General features: G+C 37.5%; 2 protein-coding genes and 1 pseudogene across 2 annotated transcripts in view; 1 reads left to right on the top strand and 2 right to left on the bottom strand.

The window, feature by feature from the left end:
• The window catches only part of LOC127985917 (Krueppel-like factor 8), a 53232-nt gene extending 45023 nt beyond the window's left edge, over positions 1-8209 (bottom strand). Inside the window, exon 1 of the mRNA XM_052588130.1 lies at positions 7898-8209. Within this exon, the coding sequence (XP_052444090.1) occupies positions 7898-7924 (27 nt within the window). The 5' untranslated portion in view covers positions 7925-8209. The remainder of the gene's footprint in view (positions 1-7897) is intronic.
• A 2237-nt stretch (positions 8210-10446) lies between these two features.
• LOC127986488 (RNA-binding protein 41-like) lies at positions 10447-11859 on the top strand (annotated as a pseudogene).
• A 2941-nt stretch (positions 11860-14800) lies between these two features.
• On the bottom strand, positions 14801-17424 carry LOC127985519 (claudin-14). Its single transcript, XM_052587541.1, has 2 exons — positions 17267-17424; positions 14801-16166 (listed from the first exon to the last, which is right to left on the bottom strand). Exon 2 carries the CDS (start codon positions 16106-16108, stop codon positions 15293-15295), a length of 816 nt encoding a protein of 271 aa, XP_052443501.1. The 5' UTR covers positions 16109-16166; positions 17267-17424; the 3' UTR covers positions 14801-15292.
• Positions 17425-19318: the final 1894 nt, after the last annotated feature.

The raw sequence follows: 19318 nt of genomic DNA, 5'->3' as shown, positions 1-19318 counted from the left end.
ATACAAACATTTTTCTGATTGTTACAGATACAAATACTGGCAGTTACATGAAAATTGTAATATGTAATTTCATAATTGTAAAGTTTTGACAATTTACATATGTAATTGTTGCATAAGGCTATGAACTAATAAGTGTTTATTGATTAAAAAAATGATTTAATGTTTTTTCATTTACAATAGCATAAACAACTCAAGTATTTTTTATATAAAAAATCGACTAGTAGAAATCAGTAGTCTTGCAACACCTATACTGTACAACATAATAAGTATTTCATTATTGTATAGGTTAACTTTAAGGCTATCTAGGTGTATTTGTAAATAAAACACAATCTAACAGGTAGAAAATTTTATTAGAAACATCTAAACCTTTCAGAAGCAGCAAGTGCACCGCTGCTCATGCACATCCTTTCCCGTAACAAAAAAACTAAGCCAAGACAGTAGCTTTACAAGGATAGCCATTTTTTTTCAATTAATTTATTAGCAGAGCTACTGCGATGTATTTTTAGTGCTGGAAATCCATTTATTTTTTGCTGAAACTTCTGTGTTTGCAAGGAGAGCGGGTCATGGTTGCCTAGCAACAACAGACTCCACTGGAGCGCAGGCGTAAAGGGCAGGCTAAGGAGTGCTTTGGAAAAAAGGAGAAAGCGGCGTGACGTTATTCGCTGCCCTTGGTCGAGACCAACGAGAACATTTGGTGAGTCCTATGACCAAGTCCGAGACAAGTCTGAGTACAAATGCAACGAGTCCGAGACAAGTCCGAGACGATAGAAAAATGTCTCGAGTCCAAGACCGGACTCGAGTACTACAGCCCTAATAGCCTTTATCACTGTGTAGGATATTATGAAATAATATGTTGATATGGTGAAATAAAACTGTATTATTGAAAAGAAACTCTTTCAAAAGTAATCTTTTACCATCTCTAAAATGATGCAACCAAACCCTCTTATTTTAAATTTTTCATGATTCACCACTTTTCAGGATCCTATCAAAGTCCTGTTTAACTTGGAAATATGTCACATTACGGGTGCAAAAAGGGTTGTGAGTTACTGCTTCAAAGCAGTGTTAAAAGTGGATGGCCAAAAACATAACCTTAAATTTGTCAACTTAGCTCACTAACTTAATACTGATGGCCTTTCAGTACTGTGTGCTCAGTCAGTGAGCTAAAAATGGGGGGATATTAGTATAAAATATAAACTTAACAGAAACCAAGATGACAAGAAACAGAACGGAATGAAGGGGCAGATGGTTATATTGAAGTCAATGGTCCTAAAATTGTCATTTTTCTGAGCTCAAGCTAGGCCTGGATTATTGCATTTAGTGAACTGTCATATATACAGATGGCATAGAGGACTGATTCATTTGTAATTTCCTTGAGAATATATACAATTTCCTTTACTCAAGAATATAAAAAGGCTTGAAACTCTTATAAAACCCCTCAGCATGGCAAATAATTTTGCTTCTTCTAATTAATGCTGTTCAGACGCATGCGATATGTTAAATGCTAAAACGTACAAAAATTTGAACGCATCTGTTTGAAGCTTGTCAATTAAACCCAAAATATCCTTTGTTTTTAATGCATTTAATGCAAAGGTATGCATTTAGGGTTGGGCGGATAGACAATGTCATCGTCCATCGCAGATAGCTGACAGACATCACTATGTTAAGCTAATCGTGATTCCTTTCCCCCAATCCACCGCATCCAAGTTCAGTGTTCTGAAAGGAAATGAAGTGTACTAAAGAAACCTATGAGATGGGAGGACATTTGTTAAATGCTTCGGGCATACCCTCCGATGTGGAAAACAGAAGATGAAATCACGGAATCCGGTCATAAAAACTGAATTCACAATTTAACGTGGAATGTCACGAAATACACAACACGGAATTTCCGAAAGGTAAAAACAATTGAATAAAATCACAAGGCTATTTTAAGAAAAAAAAAGCAATCAATTAAGCTGTCTTATGCATTCAAATAATTAGACATTCTAAAACATAATTTGGTAACATTAAAAAATATGGTGAGTAAAAATAAAACATTTCATAGGGTACTAAACGTAATGTTCGTTAGACTTTTATTACATTGATGCAATAACGTATAAGTTTCATGGTTTTAATTAATTAGACATGCTTTCTGATTAATAAACTTTAATTTAACTATTAAAAAAAGAGTCGAGAAAAATTAAAATGGAAAATTAAACCGAATCCAGTAAAATTTGTATGCATACACTGGGAAAGGTGCAAATTTTGCCATTAGGCACACTTAATTGTTTTTCTGAACTAATTATAGATAGATTAATTAGACATTTTATTTCTAATTAGAAACTAATTACAAAGTGGCCAACAAGTTGCCCAGCCAGCTGTTTTACAGTCAGAGAAGAAATGGAGGAGACAGCACAACAACAACAAAATATTGTTAATGCAACAACAATAAATGCCCGCATTGATTTAAATAAAAGGCATATTTTATTGCTCAGAACTTCTGGAGAGAAATAGCGCAGACACTGGACAAGTATTTGGTTGTGCATGCTATCTAATGGAATAAGTTGAAAGAATAGATGTATATGCTCAAAATTTCTTTAAAATAAGTGACAGTGAGACACGACTGGTCCCCTGCCAGTAGTAGTAAATTAATGAAGTTTGATTCCCAAAACTGTCCAATAAACAACAAGAAAAACTTCAGATCTACAGGTGTAATGTTGACCCAAGGGCCGTAGGGTGTAAGAATATAAAAGGATTTAACACCTGACTAAGTGTGAGAGTCTTTTATGACCTTGTATTAGTGGATCATAAATGACAAGCTGGAGTGTCCCACCTTTATCTGTGTTCACACTCTGTATTCAGAATAAGGCCTAAACTGAAGGTGTCAGTGGCACAAGGTCCTATAACTAGCCTCTCTTCATAACTTCATAATGTGGTTAAAATTCTTGAGAATAGAGTGAAAATAATGGGCTTTTAAGAGGGACAATAGTCAAAAATGCATGCTATGTTGAGGCATTACACCATATTGTCGACTTACCTCAAACATCTAATGAGGAAGTGTCCTACTTCAAATGATACAGAATCAAGCTTATACAAAACAGAACACAGACTTATTTGTGTTGAACATTTGGAGCTAAGCTTTAGGACAGGTTAAGGGTGTAACGCTGAAGTGCAGTCAATAACACGAGAGGCGATTTAAGAAAGGGAGTGAGAGGAACTGCTAGGCGTGCACCACTGCCACCCTGCAAAAACACAACCTCAGTCACACCCAGGGCCGACTGCACCCTTCTCCTAAAAATAACTGTGCTCAAGGACAGTGGCAGTCCCTAACTGTCTCAACTCCTAAAAACAGATGCACTTTACATCACCCCCAGCTAGTTGGCTTGATTAGACTGCCAATGGATGCCTCAACCTATAACACCCTCCTGAAGCGATGTCACCCTGATAAAACCCAAAAGCTGAGACCCACTGTGGATAGCTGAGTGTTTAACCACTTTGATCAAAGTTTGTCCATAGATGTTAATGATTACCAGCTGTCTGGCACACCCAGAGCACTCTCTGTTCCTCCAATGATAATGCCTCAGTCCACTCACCTCCCTGACTCGGTCAATAACAACTCATGCAGGAGACTCTGCTCCCAAGAATGATTTCAGGTGCAGAATATGCCATATTAAAGGTAAAGGTGGTATAAAATTACATTGATTAGGTCTAACAGGTAGCTCTACAGAGGTAATGTAGACTTAAAAATGCAACAGACCTCAGTCACGTTAGACATCACATTGAATTTAATGTGAGTGAAATGAGGTTGTATGGGGTATAAAGAAATATCTTTTTTTTTTTTTTTTCACACTTTTTTTCATAGTTTTGCTGGTCCTGTGACTTATAGTCAGGTGCGACAAAATTAATTTGACATGAACCGAGAGAAATTTACCAAAATGAATAGTCCAGTGCAACTTATATATATTTTTTTCCTCATCATGACGTAGTTTTGGACTGATGCGACTTATACTACGGTGCGACTTATAGTCCGAAAAATATGGTATTCACTTTTATGGAGGCAGAAAAACAAAGTTCATTAAGACCCGTGGGATTGCTTGTGATAAAGATTTAAATGCAAAAGTCACGAGACTGTTTCTGTCTGTGGTGTTTTAATTTTAAATATTTTAACAAGTAGGCAAATTATTGTGTTTAAATGTTTTGCCGCTTGCTTGAGCAGCTTATTATACAAACATAGAAGTAAAATGCATGAATAATGCATTTATATTTGTTTATATTTATTGAGTTTAAACTAATGTCTATAACTATGAAAGATTGTTACTGTTCTGTGATAAAAGACTCACAATGCTAAAAAAAAAAAGAAGATTATATACATACATATATATATATATATAATTTTTTTTTTATATGATATGAAATCAAAACAATGAACAAATGTTGTGTTTGTGGACTAAACTGATGTGGATCAGTAGCGGACTGCAAACGTGTCCTGTGTGAAAGCACAATGAGTCCGTGCTTCAGACTGCATATGCACTGCAGACAGAGTATGTGTGAAACAGGCGTTACAGGGAAGATGGATGCTGCAGAACTAGTAGAACATGATAAAGAAGAACTTCTGCCAAAAAGAGGAGCCTGGTCTGTTGTTTGGAGGGTTTTTGGTTTCCAAAAATCCAACGTCGACCAAACAACCATTTTATGCAAGTGCTGTCGGGCTAAAAGCGCGTCTTGGAATATCAACCAGCAGAAAAAGGATTGTACACCTATAATTTCCGGCATAACAACCGGCATAATTTCGAAAAAGAACATGATATCATTTTTGTTCAAACCGCCCAGCACTAATTACTAGTATCAGCTCAACTCGACTCGGCTCACTTTTCGCTCCATTTTCCATTGCAGATAGTACCTCCACAATAGTACCTGGTCATCATAGGGACGCCGCAGGAAACTGTCTTGATGTAATCTTCTATGCGGCACACACCCGCTACCCACACACACAGGACAATGGAGGAAATCGAGTGTATGCTGTTTTTGATCCTGTAGATGTGACTGTTTCTCACAGCAATAAGACAAACGTTGTTTCTGGAGGCTGAGGGCAGCAAAACGAAACACTGCTGGCGGGGTTATTCAGGATACTCCGTCTGGTGCATGCAATGATGACGCAGTGAATAGAGACAATTCTCTCTGACCAATCAGCAGTCTGCTTAAGGTTTCACGTCACATTTTAGTATCGCCTCAACTCGTTCAGAACCTCGCTGGAGGTCATACGAAAAAAAGTACCTGGAAGCAGGTACAGGTACAACTTTTACACAGTGGAAAACCAAACAAAGGCGAGTCGAGTCGAGCTGGTACTGTGTAGTGGAAAAACGCCAATAGATAACGTCAGAGGCATCTTACCTGGGCTAAGGAGAAGAACTGGACCCAGTGGTCCAAAGTTCTCTTTTCAGATGAGAGCAAGTTTTGTATTTCATTTGGAAACCAAGGTCCTAGAGTCAGAAGGAAAGGGTGGAGAAGCTCATAGACCATGTTGCTTGAATTCCAGTATTAAGTTTTTCCACAGTCTGTGATGATTTGGGGTGCAATGTCATCTGCTGGTGTTGGTCCATTGTGTTTTTTGAAAACCAAAGTCACTGCACGCATTTACCAAGAAATTTTGGAGCACATCATGCTCCCTTCTGCTGACCAGCTTTGTGAAGATGCCGATTTCATTTTCCAGCAGGATTTGGCACTTGCCCACACTGTCAAAAGCACCAAAAGTTGGTTAAACGACCATGCTGTTGGTGTGCTTGACTGGCCAGCAAACTCACCAGACCTGAACCCCAGAGAGAATATAAGAGGTATTGTCCAGAGGAAGATGAAAAACAAGAGACCAAACAATGCAGATGAGCTGAAGGCCACGGTCAAAGAAACCTGGCCTTCCATACCACCTCAGCAGTGCAGCATACTGATCACCTCCATGCCACACTGAATTATAGCAAAAGGAGCCCCTACCAAATATTGTGTACATGTACAGTAAATGAACATACTTTCCATACTCCGACAATTCACAAAAAAAAAAAAAATTATTATTGGTCTTACGAAGTATTATAATTTATTGAGATAGTGACTTGGTGGGTTTTTGTAAAATGTGAGCCAAAATTAGATTGCTGATATATATCGGCAGAGACAATTTATGAGAGACATGCCACTTCTTCAATCCTCAATACAACTATATAAGGAAAACCCACAATGGCAAAGATGGCAGCTGTATGCACATGTCCCGCCCCTCCAGCTGGAAAGCCAATCTTCTGCTTTTAACAGTCAAGGCGGGAAACATTTAAGCCTATCGTCTGGTTCCACTGATGTATGCGCAGTTGAGGAACCCTTGCGCATGCGTAGTATCCAATGGGGAAAAAGGCGTTTTAAACCTTATTTTGGTGCAAAGTCATCAAACTTTTTCTGCGATTTTTATCATATTTTACTGCCGTTTCTATTCACGCAGTTTTTATGTCCAGTGAAAAGTGCAGTTCTGACTCTCTGCCCATTCATTTAGATAGGAGCCTGGTCTTGTTAGTCTGAAATAGCTGCCGGGAGGCGTTGCCAAGATGGCGGCCGAGTGGCACGACTTGCCTAAAAGGACTTTGATATCGGCCAATGATTAATGCGCATCTCGTCAGTAAAGCCGGTTATCTAATCAGCGGTAAATACCATCAGGTGTGTGACTTCACATAGAGCAGCTGTTACTACACGGAGTCATTGGTAACTGACAAGCTGCGCAAATCAGTGGTGATAAGCCAAAATCATCACAATTAAAAGAACCAACGACCTAAACTACTTCAGTCTGTTTGCATTGGATTTATTTAATACACAAGTTTCACAATTTGAGTTGAATTATTGAAATATATAAACTTTTCAGCGACATTCTAATTTATTGAGAAGCACCTGTGTGTGTGTGTGTGTGTGGATTACACACTCGGTCCATTCCTTATGAATATCTATGTTTCTGAATAATAAGTGTTGTCTGGGCCTTTGTCGTATAACTGACAGTTCATTCTGTAAATCTTTATGAAATACAACCAACTGACAAAACAAATGACAAAATATCCCCTTCAGATTGAAGACCCCTTTGCTATATGCTGTGTTCACACTGATCATCCTGTTAGGTCTTATTTTGTGACAGTGACAAGCTGACCATACATATACACATGCAGCTGTCTCTCGATATCAGTGTAACCCATTTAAAAGTTCTAGTACATACTTCTGTGCAGCAAAAACCAATACAGTTTCAAATACACTACAACTGTGACCCCCTTCTTCCTTGGCATCATGGGATGTTCATGACAGTTTTCAGTAGCCTCCAGTCCTAAACATGCTGCAGTCTCATGTTAAACAGTGCACTGCCAACAACACATTGATATTTAGCTCTTAACAACTGAAAGATGGTTTGAAAAAAGGCAATAGCAGACAGCATCACTGGGCAGCAACAACATAAGAGAATTTCTTCATCCCATTCAAATACAAGGCTGCTGTCCCTTTAAGAAAGCAGATAAGATGGTGTCTCTCCAGCGAGCTGCATTCGGCGCGCTTCCTTCCTGCCCTCTCCGCTTTAAAACAGCACTGCAGATAAGCGACGGCTCTGACAGATGTGCCACACACCGACTTTGTCACAAGTTGCACAAGTATTTCAAATGCACCAACGATATCGTTAGGAGGCTTTCGGATAAGCACGGGCTCAGAGCCGCAAGCACAGGAGTGAAGTAATCACCCAGCAGCTCAGATATTATCGGCTCACTACGGTTAGCGGCGAGCAAACCGAAACCGGGTGACACTCTCATAGATGAGGAACTCAGGCGGAGTCCTACAGAATGGAAATCGGACAGCGACAGCCGTCAAAGGCAACCGGCTGCGCTGCCAAATGAGTCGATAGCGAAACCATAAACGGACTTACTTTTTTGTTCCGAGTCTCCGTGTGCATCTCGGTATCTAAGCGGCGGTGAAGGGGTGGAGTGGAGGGGGGTCGATCGGATCGGGCGGGTGATATTTGAATAACAGTGAGCTCGATGGCAGTGTTTCCACCTCAGTATTAGAAGAGAAAGGTGCGCTCGTTGCCTCGGCGGATCACAGAAAACATATCCCCGGCGTCGAGAAATAAACCCTCTTTCCGTCGCCCCAGTCGTCTTTCAGTGTGTGTTTGTTGCCGTGTTTCAGGGTTGGGCTCGAGCTGTGAGTCTCTCCTCCGCCTCTCCCTGCTGCTGACCCCACCCTGCGTCCCCACCCCTTCACTGTGTCAATCACAGCCTGTGTGTGTGTGTGTGTGTGTGCAGCCCAAACCAGCAGCGGCGCCACCGCGATAATACACCTCAGAATCATTATCACCTAACCTGATGACGTCAAGATGCACCGGATGCTCAGAGCTGAACTATTGTGGTCTTTTTGCATGAGTTAGCGGTGATGCCCCCCCCATATGTGCATTCATTGTTTGCCTTGACTTTGGCTTGTAACTGAGAATGGAAGATTATTTAGCTATAGTTTGGAGACAAAAATGGCCATAATGTAAGCTAAAGCATACAAAAACTTTATTAAGGGCCCCATGAGTGTTTTTTTTTTTTTTTTGTCTAAAATGCAGAACCTTTCATATAGTTAGCTGCATAAACACAAGAGTCTATAGCAAGAGTTTTCAAACTGGGGTCCAGAAGGCCACTAAGGGATCTTTGAAAAGTAAACAAGAAATTAACAGTCACTGTATGTGACGTGGTTACAGTTTCATTCTGCATCTGTGGAAATGAGGAGATTAACAGTGATTATTAAATTAAACCTAAAACCTTAAAATAAAGTTAACCTAAAACCAAATAATAAAGATCACTTTTTTGAAAAATGTCATATAAATATTATACTAGTATCACAATATTAATGAGTCCCTTACAAAAGGATCACTATTTGGGGGTTATTTGCATTAAAAAAAATACATGATCATGCCCCTGCATTTTAAAAATGTGCATTGATTCATTTTCCTCATTTATATTTCCCCTCATGATTGAAAGTTATTGTACACAATTATCAATAATAATCGAGTATTGATGAATAATACTTCTTTGGAGAGGACTGTATTGTCTTTTCCCCAGGTTTCAACTACATTTCCCATAATCCTTTCAAACTACACTTCCTATGATAACCGGAAGCCTCCGCACAATGGGAAATATGAAGCTGTAAGGGACAAATCTGTTATACGAGACCATTCAAAGAGTTTTTATCAAATTACTTACATTTTCACGAAATGGGATGGCTACATAATGTACAGGTTTCTATGGATTTAATATATATATATATATATATATATATATATATATATATATATATATATATAATGTATGTATGTGTGTGTGTGAGTGTGTGTGTGTGTGTGTATATATATATATATATATATATATATATATATATATATATACAGTACAGACCAAAGTTTGGACACACCTTCTCACTCAAAGAGTTTTCTTTATTTTCATGACTGAAAATTGTAGATTCACACTGAAGGCTATGAATTAATTGACACATGTGGAATTATATATGGAATTATATACATAACAAAAAAAGTTTGAAACAACTGAAAATATGTCATATTCTAGGTTCTTCAAAGTAGCCACCTTTTGCTTTGATTACTGCTTTGCACACTCTTGGCATTCTCTTGATGAGCTTCAAGAGGTAGTCACCTGAAATGGTCTTCCAACAGTCTTGAAGGAGTTCCTCGAGAGATGCTTAGCACTTGCTGGCCCTTTTGCCTTCAGTCTGCGGTCCAGCTCACCCCTAAACCATCTCGATTGGGTTCAGGTCCGGTGACTGTGGAGAAGCCAGTGAGAAGCCTAATTTGTCTATTGATTTAAATTACAGCTCCCATGATCATTTTAGTCGATGCGTCCTTCCTGCTGAAACAGGAAGTGAGGTCATAGTGTAAACATGAACCGGTAATGGAGGATTTAAAGATGTTTTTGATGGTTTAATGTTTGATTTGGATCTGAAACTACTTTCATATTAAACGATGACCGCATTCTGGCACAGAAAGACTTATTGCTTCAGTGGCATATAATAGGGTGACCATATTTTAGTTTTCCAGAAAGATGACAGTAGAGGGTGGGGACAAGGGCAGGGCTCCGCCTAACAGTAGCAAGGTTCTTGTTTTTTTGTTTGTTTGTTTGCTTGCTTGCTTATTTAGTTTTTATAATTTTTATAATATAATATTATAATTTTTTTGTTTTTATAATAAAGAATAGAAAAAGAATAGGGAATGCTAGTGTTAGATGGTCATTTTTAAATAAAATAAAAAGTCAATAGAACAGAAAAATAATAAATAATGCCAGTGTTAGAAGGTCATAATTTATAATAAATAAAATAAAAAATAAGTAGAAATAATAGAGAATGCTAGCCTTGGGGGGCTTTATTTTTTATAAATAAAACAAGTTAGAATAGAAATAAAATAGAGAGTGATAATATTAGCGGGTCAAGTTTTTTATTAATTTTAAAAAGCAGATACAATTAGAAGTAGCATTAGAATAGAGAGTCCTAGAGTTAGAAGGTCAAATGAAGATGAAAGAAATGTGTTTTCAGCCGTTTCTTGAAAATATTAAGGACTCTGCTGTTTGGATTGAGTTGGGCAGGTCATTCCACCAGAAGGAAACAGTTCATGTAAATGTCCATGAAAGTTTTATCATGGGTAGAATGCAAAAAGTTTCAATACAAGCACTTCAGTCAAATAGTGTTTGCTGCTCAACAGATCCTGAGCTCACTGAAAAATATCTGATCTTGTAAGATGTGCTTCCTTTATGTTTGATCGCGAAATTGAAAGTGAAAGTAAACAGGGCAAACGCTCTTTAAAAAATATTAAAATATTTTAAAAGCTTCCTGATGCAACAAAGTTATATACAATATTAGAATGTTTAAAGGAGTGGACACGAAAGTCGCAGGAGTGAAACACATGTTGCGGGAGCAGGCGTCGATGATCTAGATGAGATTCAGAGAGCGTCTGCAGTCCATCCGGGACAAAATATCAGCACGTGCAGAGCTGCTGACCAGACCACAGTGTTTCTCAAGCAGTCAGCCACTTTCCCGTGGGGAGATGGATATTGAAAAGGCTCTTTTTCAAAGCAGTGACCTCTACAGCTTCCTCACTGCCCTTTACCATAGAGGTTCAGCGAAAACAGTAATACTAAGTAGTTTTACCTTCAGGCAGTTTTCGTTCCTGTTTGAAACCTTGCTCTTTTCTATCCACAGAGGAAGAGTCACCAGTCAGCCAGCAGGGGGCTACATTCACCAGCGCAATGGACCATTTCAATAAAGACTTTCCTGAAGACTACAAAAACATTTTTGCTGATATTTCAGAGGCTTATCTCAACCAAAAATTTCACTGTCATCCAGTGTAAATCACCAAGCCTTAAAACAGACCAAATCACAAACTCACAGTCCATGATTCCAGCCCAAACAAAGACTGGGAACCAAGCCCTTTGTCTGACACTGTCAACCAACCTCAGTCTCAAGAAAAATGCGTTATACCTATGAAAGTGACATTAAGCCAGTCCACTGGCACACTAAGTGCAGCTTCTGCCCAAGGCCACGGAGAGCCTGTTACTGTAAGTGGAAGGATGGAGGAAATTTCAGATGAAGAGATAGAGAACAAAGGAGAGGCTGAAGAAAGTATAGGGAATATTCCACGATTTATTATCTTCCAGAGAGGAGAGCCATCTAATGTAAGTGTGGATAACAGCAACATGACTGCTTTAGAAATGTTACAAAATGTCTATGAAAGAAATAACGCATTAGTATGATATCTGTATAATATAATATTATATAATATAGCACAATACGTAAAAGTTGGTTTGTATCATATCATGTTATGTCATATCATATACAATATTCTTCAAATGTTTGGGGTCCATAAGCTTTTTAAACTAGTTTATTAGTGCCATCAAAGCTCCTTTTTTATAAAAAATAAAGGTAAATGGTAATATTATTCCAGTACTGTGGTGGCAAAGCTGAGTTGTCAGCATCATTACTCCAGTCTTCAGTGTCACATGATCTGTCTAACATGCTGATTTGGTGCTCAAGAAACATTTCTTCTTACAGTTGTGCTGCCTAATATTTTTCTTTGATGAACTGCATTAGTTTGAAATGGAAATCTTTTGTAATGGCATAAGCCTTTACTGTCACTTTTGATCAATTGATAGCATCATTAGAAAATAAAATGTATTCATTTGTTTAAAAAATATATCGTATTGACACCAATTAATATATTTCTAAACATATATATTCTAGGCAAACATTCATTTCTCTCTCCGTCTTGTGTGTCTATGAGTGTGTAAAGAACATGAGTCCACTGACATCGCTGGTTTCTCTCTTTTCGAGGTTTCAGAAAGATGACACACAGCCCATTCTGTATCGTTTGCTGAGTGGCCCACGCAAGGGCCAAGCTTTCATTACATTCTCTGATAAGAGAAAGAGATTACAAAAGTTGTGCATTATTATCTCCCATAACAAGCCAGCATATAGGGCATTAAATTCAATTTGCCGGGCCGCAGGACATTACACCATTTCTACAGTTTAAAGTGAATAGCACATCAAAACAACAGATCTCTACACACCACAAGCATTTAGTCTTCGGTTGTCATGATCTTTCAGTGCTATATCCTATATGTAGAGTCAAACATTCATCATTCGAGCCCTTTCTGCTCCATGCGCATTACTTCTCTGTTCTCTCCGACATAAAGTGGCAGTAGAACTACATATGACATGTTTATTTTAAGTTGCAGAAACACAATGAGCAGCAAAATAGTTTTTTGCTAAAACGAGAATGCAGCAAACAGTTATTTTGATCTGTCAGACATATATGACTTTTTCTTTTACAAAGTAGTGCTGCTGCCTAAAAAGTAATTTGTAACTATTCTCAAAAAAAGAACGAAACATCCTGCAATGAGAAACCAGCCTAGCTGTATTTGATATCTTGTAAATAATATTGTAAATGATTAGTTTCATATGCTAATTATTTCGAAATAAAATTTCTGACAGAGTTCCCAAAACAAGCGTTTCAAGATAATTTTAATTCTTCTATTCACCACCAGATGTCACCATTTCTCCATTACTGCATTACTGAATACAAGATGACAAAACCGCTTGGTAGACGTCATGTCCTGAGCCATGAATGTACAGTGTGTACAGTGTGTAGGCATATATATATATATATATATATATATATATATATATATATATATATATATATATATATATATATATATATATATATATATATATATATATAATAATTATTATTATTATTTCATTATTGTTCTAAAAGACATTCCAGGATGATTCTACAATCGCCAGCAGCAGTACAGCAACGCTGTAAACTAGCTCTGCTGTTTGCTTGTCTGTAAGTTTAACCTCTGCTTTTCTGATATATAAACAAGGTTGTGCTCAAAGTCAATGAACCCTATGTGTACAGGACCCACCAATTACATTTCAATGTGATGTCTTTCCCACCTAGTTACACATTAAAATGAAGTTAAAATCAATGCAGTCGAGTTTCAGCTGGAGTGCTTCAAGTGCCTTCACTGTAAATCATTTGTTTAAATGATAAGGTCACCTCAACATAAACAAGTTACACACAACATATTGCTTTGAATGTGGTTGCCTGCACAGAAAGTCTACAAGGAAATTTTGGGGTTCTTAGTGAATCAAAATGTACCAATTTGTTGTGTGTACAAATGCTTGAGTAGGATTAGCAAGGACTACCATTCAATCATGAGCTCAGCCCACCCTAATGAAATCACTGCTGGCACCCACATTCATAAAAAGCAATCCCAAAATTCCATTCAACATTCAGTTCTTTATTTTGTATTATGATGCACATGAGCAGAAAAAAATAACTTTCATGCTATTTGACATGCATTCATTATGAATGCAGTATATTATTTATGATTTTATTACTAGCTATTACTTTGAAAAAAAAATTATGTAATTATTTTCTTTTCAAAATTGGTAGTAAAATTCACAATTAGTTACAAAAAATGTCACTATATTAAACGTGATTTTTTTTAAATGTAGTATTTCCTAGTAAAACACTACATACTTTTTACAACTTTTCTTTTTTCTTTTTTTACTTTTCTTAGTGTACAATTGACATTTGTCATTTGAAAAATAAATATGACATAATGCTGGACCATTTAAAATGAACACCTGAAGAAAAAAAAATGGTGACAATTTACAGGATCCAAGATTTTTAATTTCCTTCACACACATTTAATTTGAACTAAAAGTTTTAACTAAAAGAGCTAAAAGATTTAAAATGATTATTCATTACTTTGTATATTTTAAATGCCACGGAAATGTGATCATTCTTGTGTGAGCTAAACTTGTTTCTTTTGTAAAAGCCTTCCCCTTAACACTGAAAATTTTATAAAATATTAATTGAAAAATATTTTTCTGTTACATATTTTCTCACTATTATATTTTCCGCTTCTTAGCTTTAGGGATTGTCTTATTTATTTACTATTTTCAAATGTATGTATTTTTCTCACTCACTGGCAGGCTCCTGATGGGTCCCCAGACCTCGGTTAAAAACTGCCGGAGACCAGCATGCTTTTCCTGGAACTCACAACTACAAAGTATTCCAGAAGTCTCTGTCCTCTTGATCAAAACACACCCTTCTACATTTTTACTGTAAAATATACAGATGCTTGGATAATTAACCAGATCATTGGATATTTAGGATGGTGCTTCCCAGGGAGGGAGGAAGACAGTGTTTTTAGCTGCTAGCCTTTCTGAGATGTTTACTGTGTCTGCGGAGTAGAACAAAAATAGAAGGCTAACAAACAACTCAAATCTTTATTCAGAAAGTGAATATGATCATTTAGTGTTCAAACTGAGTGCATATAAATTCAATAACAAATTAAAGATTACAGTAATTAACAAATTAAAACAATGTAAATAAAAAACAATTACATTGCAAAATACTGTGTGAATACAAAAACTGTTCAAAATTTTAAGTGCACTTAACAAGGTTAACATTATCACAGAGCACATGAAAAGTCAATGTCAAATATTAGCCTTTCATATTTATTCTGTCGATCTATAGTGAAAGCCATTTTGATGTTTAGTTAGAAATTTTGAACAACAATGTCTTTTGACAAAAGAAACCAAAAGCTACTCATATTCTATTCAATCAAACACATTTGCTCTTTCTCTGGCAGTGTGTCCATTCCTCTTGCACCTTAATTCAACATCTCGCTTAATATGTGAAAGAGTCTTTCAACAGTCCTGGTGTTTTTAGAAAAAAATGGTATAGAACGACTAATACAAATCCTCAAACGTAGCCTGTGGCGTCATACCCAGCTGCTGTGTTCTGCCGAGCCGATTTCCTGGAGTCCTGAGCTGGCATGTTGGAGTGGGTACCAATGCTTATATGGCTGTTAAGGGTCTGGTTCTTGCTGGCAAGGTTGGGGCTTGTGGTTGAATTTAGCGTGGCTGGATGGTAGGACATCAAATGGGACAGTCCGCGCGGTCCTGTGCGGTCAGGGTAGGGGTAATGTCTTCTGGTTCCCCTGCTACCATCCAAATCGTCACAACATGATGCACTCAAGAGCCCTCCACCTAGGATGGATGATAGTGAGGAAGCCAAGCCCACATATAGGCAGTCACCTATCTCAAACTTTAGAGTGGGCGGCATGTTCTGCATGTTGAAGGTCTGCACCACCTCGTGGGTATTCCAAGACACGGGGATCAATGACAAGAGCCCTGCCAGGAGGAAAAGGAAACCACCTACCCCAGCCACCTTGCTCTTGACTGCAGAGCCATCTATGCAGACAGTGCACTGCATGCCGACAGTGGATACCGCGCAGGCCATGACGGAAATGATGGAGGAGATGACCATCATGGCTCTGGCTGCTTGTAGATCAGTGGTGAGCCCCAGAAGAGTGTTGTAGGTCTCACACTGGAAGACTCCAGTGCTCTGGTAGACACACTCCATCCACAGCCCTTTCATGCTCTCTACCGCCGTCACGATGTTGGAACCGACGTGTGCGGACCTTGCCCAATATGGCAGGAGAGTGGCTACAAAGGTCCCGAGCATGCCAAAGAGGCCAAAAAAGAAACCCATCAACTCCAGCGCTGCAATCGCCATGTCGCCCGCTGGATGAATGTGTTCTCCAAGATAAAAATAAAAACCTTCCGGTTGATTACTGTAAGGGAAAATAATAAACACGTTAACTAAATAAATCTATTTTTTTGTCTCAGCTGAAGCAGTCCGTTTATGAAAAAAGTGTGCTAAATTATATTCAAAGTATATTTGAAAAAAAAGATACAGATAACATATTTAAGAATAAAATGCCATTTTCATGACATGTGTAACTTAAAGGGTTTCTCCACCCCAAAATATGCAAATGAAACAAAAATAACTTTATTCAACAATTCCTTTGTCAACAGTCTCCTCTGTTTCTCTCGCCACACCGTTTTGGAGAATATGAACTGACGCAGGCAGCTCGTGCTCTTCTGTGTCAGTCGCACCACAAGGATACGTTTTCTACATATATTTACGCTTTGATTTGAAAGAAAACAGCGCGACTGACACAGAAGAGCGTAATGCTTTTCATACTTTTCTAGACCTTGACAGTGTATTTTTCTTGGCACTCTATAGGACAGTCTCAAGCCTCCCTGTTTTCATCCAAAGTATCTTAAATTGTGTTCTGAAGATGAATGAAGCTTTTACGGGTTTGGAACGACATGGGGGTAAGTGATTCATGACAAAATTATCATTTTGGGGTGGAGTATCCCTTTAAGTAAACTTTTAGAAAGTGCACTTTGTAATCATGTCAAATGTAAAAGTTTTACTTTAAGTACATTACATGCAATTAATTGCAACATCATTACAACTGTGTAATTACAAATATATAAGAATACAAAAAACACGATTTTCAACAGAAATTACATTAAAGTACATTTTTGTTTACCATAAACTCTGTCAGTACATTCGGCTGTACACGTTAACCATATATATATATATATATATATATGGTTCCACTGTCCTCATTTGTAAGTCGCTTTGGATAAAAGCGTCTGCTAAATGAATAAATGTAAATGTAAATATATACAAATTATGTATAAAGCTGTACTTTAGTCCTAGCTATGTTTCAAAAGTTAAAATTTAAGAAACAACATTATCTAATTTATATTTAATTCAATTATAATTTTATTATTTATTTATTTTTTTTCAAAAAAGTACTCCTTTTTAAAAAGCTAAATTATAATTTTTCTTCTTCACAAGAGGGGCAAGAGTACTTACACTGCATATGTTAATGGGTGAGATGTTTCCAGTAGTTCTTGTGTTCCCACAGTCCCTCTGTTTGTGCTCCTACCATATCGTTGCTCAGTAGATATTTGGAGCTGCCCTTGTCCATGTACACATAGGCACCTCTAGAAAATAGAAGTTAAAGATTTACTTGTTACTCACCCCAAAACTGACCTTTTCTGTATGCATCCTAAAAACAAGGCCACTGTGGTCAGCGTCAATCACAGCAAATAAGTTAAGTGTTATTATTTGTTTTTTTCCAGGAGTGTAAAAATGGCTATTTAAATGTTCATTACATTTAAATATTATACTACAACGACACAATTTCATTAGGCTAGGCCTATATATAACAAAATATAGCTACTTTTTAAGGGCGAAACAGTTCACATAAAACATGTTCTTTTAAACAAATGAAAAACAAAAGTGTTTTTGTTTTATAAATTAATACATACAATTTATAAGTATAAGCCAAACTATTACAATTCTATCATAGACCAACTATTCGCCATTGCAGGACAAAGAAGAGTTTGATTCATTCTTCTGTCTGATTTGAAGTAAAAACTTTTGTAGCCTATTTACTGTAATATACAACAAACAGTTAAACATTAATATGTAGAAATTGGAGTGTAACAAACATATTTATCTGGTTAGCTAGTTTGAAATTTAAATACATCAAAGATTGTGTCCTTTTGCAGAAATATCTCATCATCACAGAATAATGCATGTGTGTGTGTGTGTGTGTGTGTGTGTGTGTGTGTGTGTGTGTGGGCGCGTGCGTGTGTGTGTGTGTGTGTGTGTGTGTGTGTGTGTGTGCGTGTGTGTGCCTGCCTGCGTGCGTGTGTGTGTGTGTGTGTGTGTGTGTGTGTGTGCGTGTGTGTACAGATACAGTTTTAGATGGTTTCAGCTTAACCCTTGACTCAATCTCAGTTAAATCACCTCACTGTAATGAAATTATATCATCCAAACACTTACTGGAAGAGTCAACCATGAACCAGCAAAAACAATAGATTCAGGTGACAGGGACATGTTTTTCCACTTATGCCACCAAAATTACTCTGCACATTATAACTTTGTCTAGTTTTCATTTGTGTTTTCAGGTTGTAGGTACCAAATTGCACTAAAAGTAAAATAAACTGATTTTATAGTTATTCTAATATATATCTGTGAAATCATCTATAAATCAAATTAAAGGTGTTTTAACAATATTATTCAAATTTGCTAAATGTTATTAAAATGATGAATGATCGATGAAATTTTGATATTCACTCAGGTATCTACACTGGCTCACAGTGAGGTCTCTCAGGTCAGGGGTGAGATCTGTAGGTGCTGTAGTGGGAACGGTGAGACTGTGTTTGGACCCGGAGGATGAGGTGCCAGTCGAGAGACACAGCAGAGAGGGTGAGAGGAGTGTGTCTACAGAGGCGCCATCCACACACACCTCCGCAAATGAGCTCGGAGGTGTGGAGATACACGCAATGCAGGATAGTCTGAACGTTTATTCCCAAATCAACACCTATGAACTTTGACTCGTACGACCTGAAGCAACAAACTGAAATAAAAAGTTACAGCATACTATTTTGTAAAAATGCATTGGTAGCAGGAAACTAGATATAAATATTGGGGAGAAACTGAAAAAAAATCTGGTTAAAATTAACCAAAGATGATTTTGCACAAGAAAATAAGGTAGTGCAGCAGAAATTAAAAGTCTTATTTATAAGATATCAAACAGTAAAATATATCATATGTTTAGCCAGTTTACAGAGATGTCCCATCCCATCAACTAGTTGTTCTCACCAAGGCACTGTTAAACTCATTTGTGAAGGTGTGTGTGAATGACACCAATCCTCACACAGACACACTTCTCTCACCCTCACTTCTCTTCTGTTCATTCCATGCTGACATGTACCAGGTTCCCACGACAGCACCTGCACGCTTCATCTCTAAACTAGACACACATTGACCCCACCATGACCTCGTTTACATTTATCATATTTTTGTATATTTATTTATATCATATCACCACAAAACTATCAGTATTACTCCTCT

The sequence above is a fragment of the Carassius gibelio genome, chromosome B21 (assembly GCF_023724105.1).
Source record: "Carassius gibelio isolate Cgi1373 ecotype wild population from Czech Republic chromosome B21, carGib1.2-hapl.c, whole genome shotgun sequence".
In the NCBI taxonomy this organism is placed as follows: domain Eukaryota; kingdom Metazoa; phylum Chordata; class Actinopteri; order Cypriniformes; family Cyprinidae; genus Carassius; species Carassius gibelio.
Note: the sequence above shows the minus strand (reverse complement) of the source record. Positions and strands in the feature narration are given on the sequence as shown.

Coding starts and splice junctions, on each gene's coding strand:
- LOC127985519 (XM_052587541.1), bottom strand. CDS start 16,108: ATGGCGATTGCAGCGCTGGAGTTGATGGGTTTCTTTTTTGGCCTCTTT.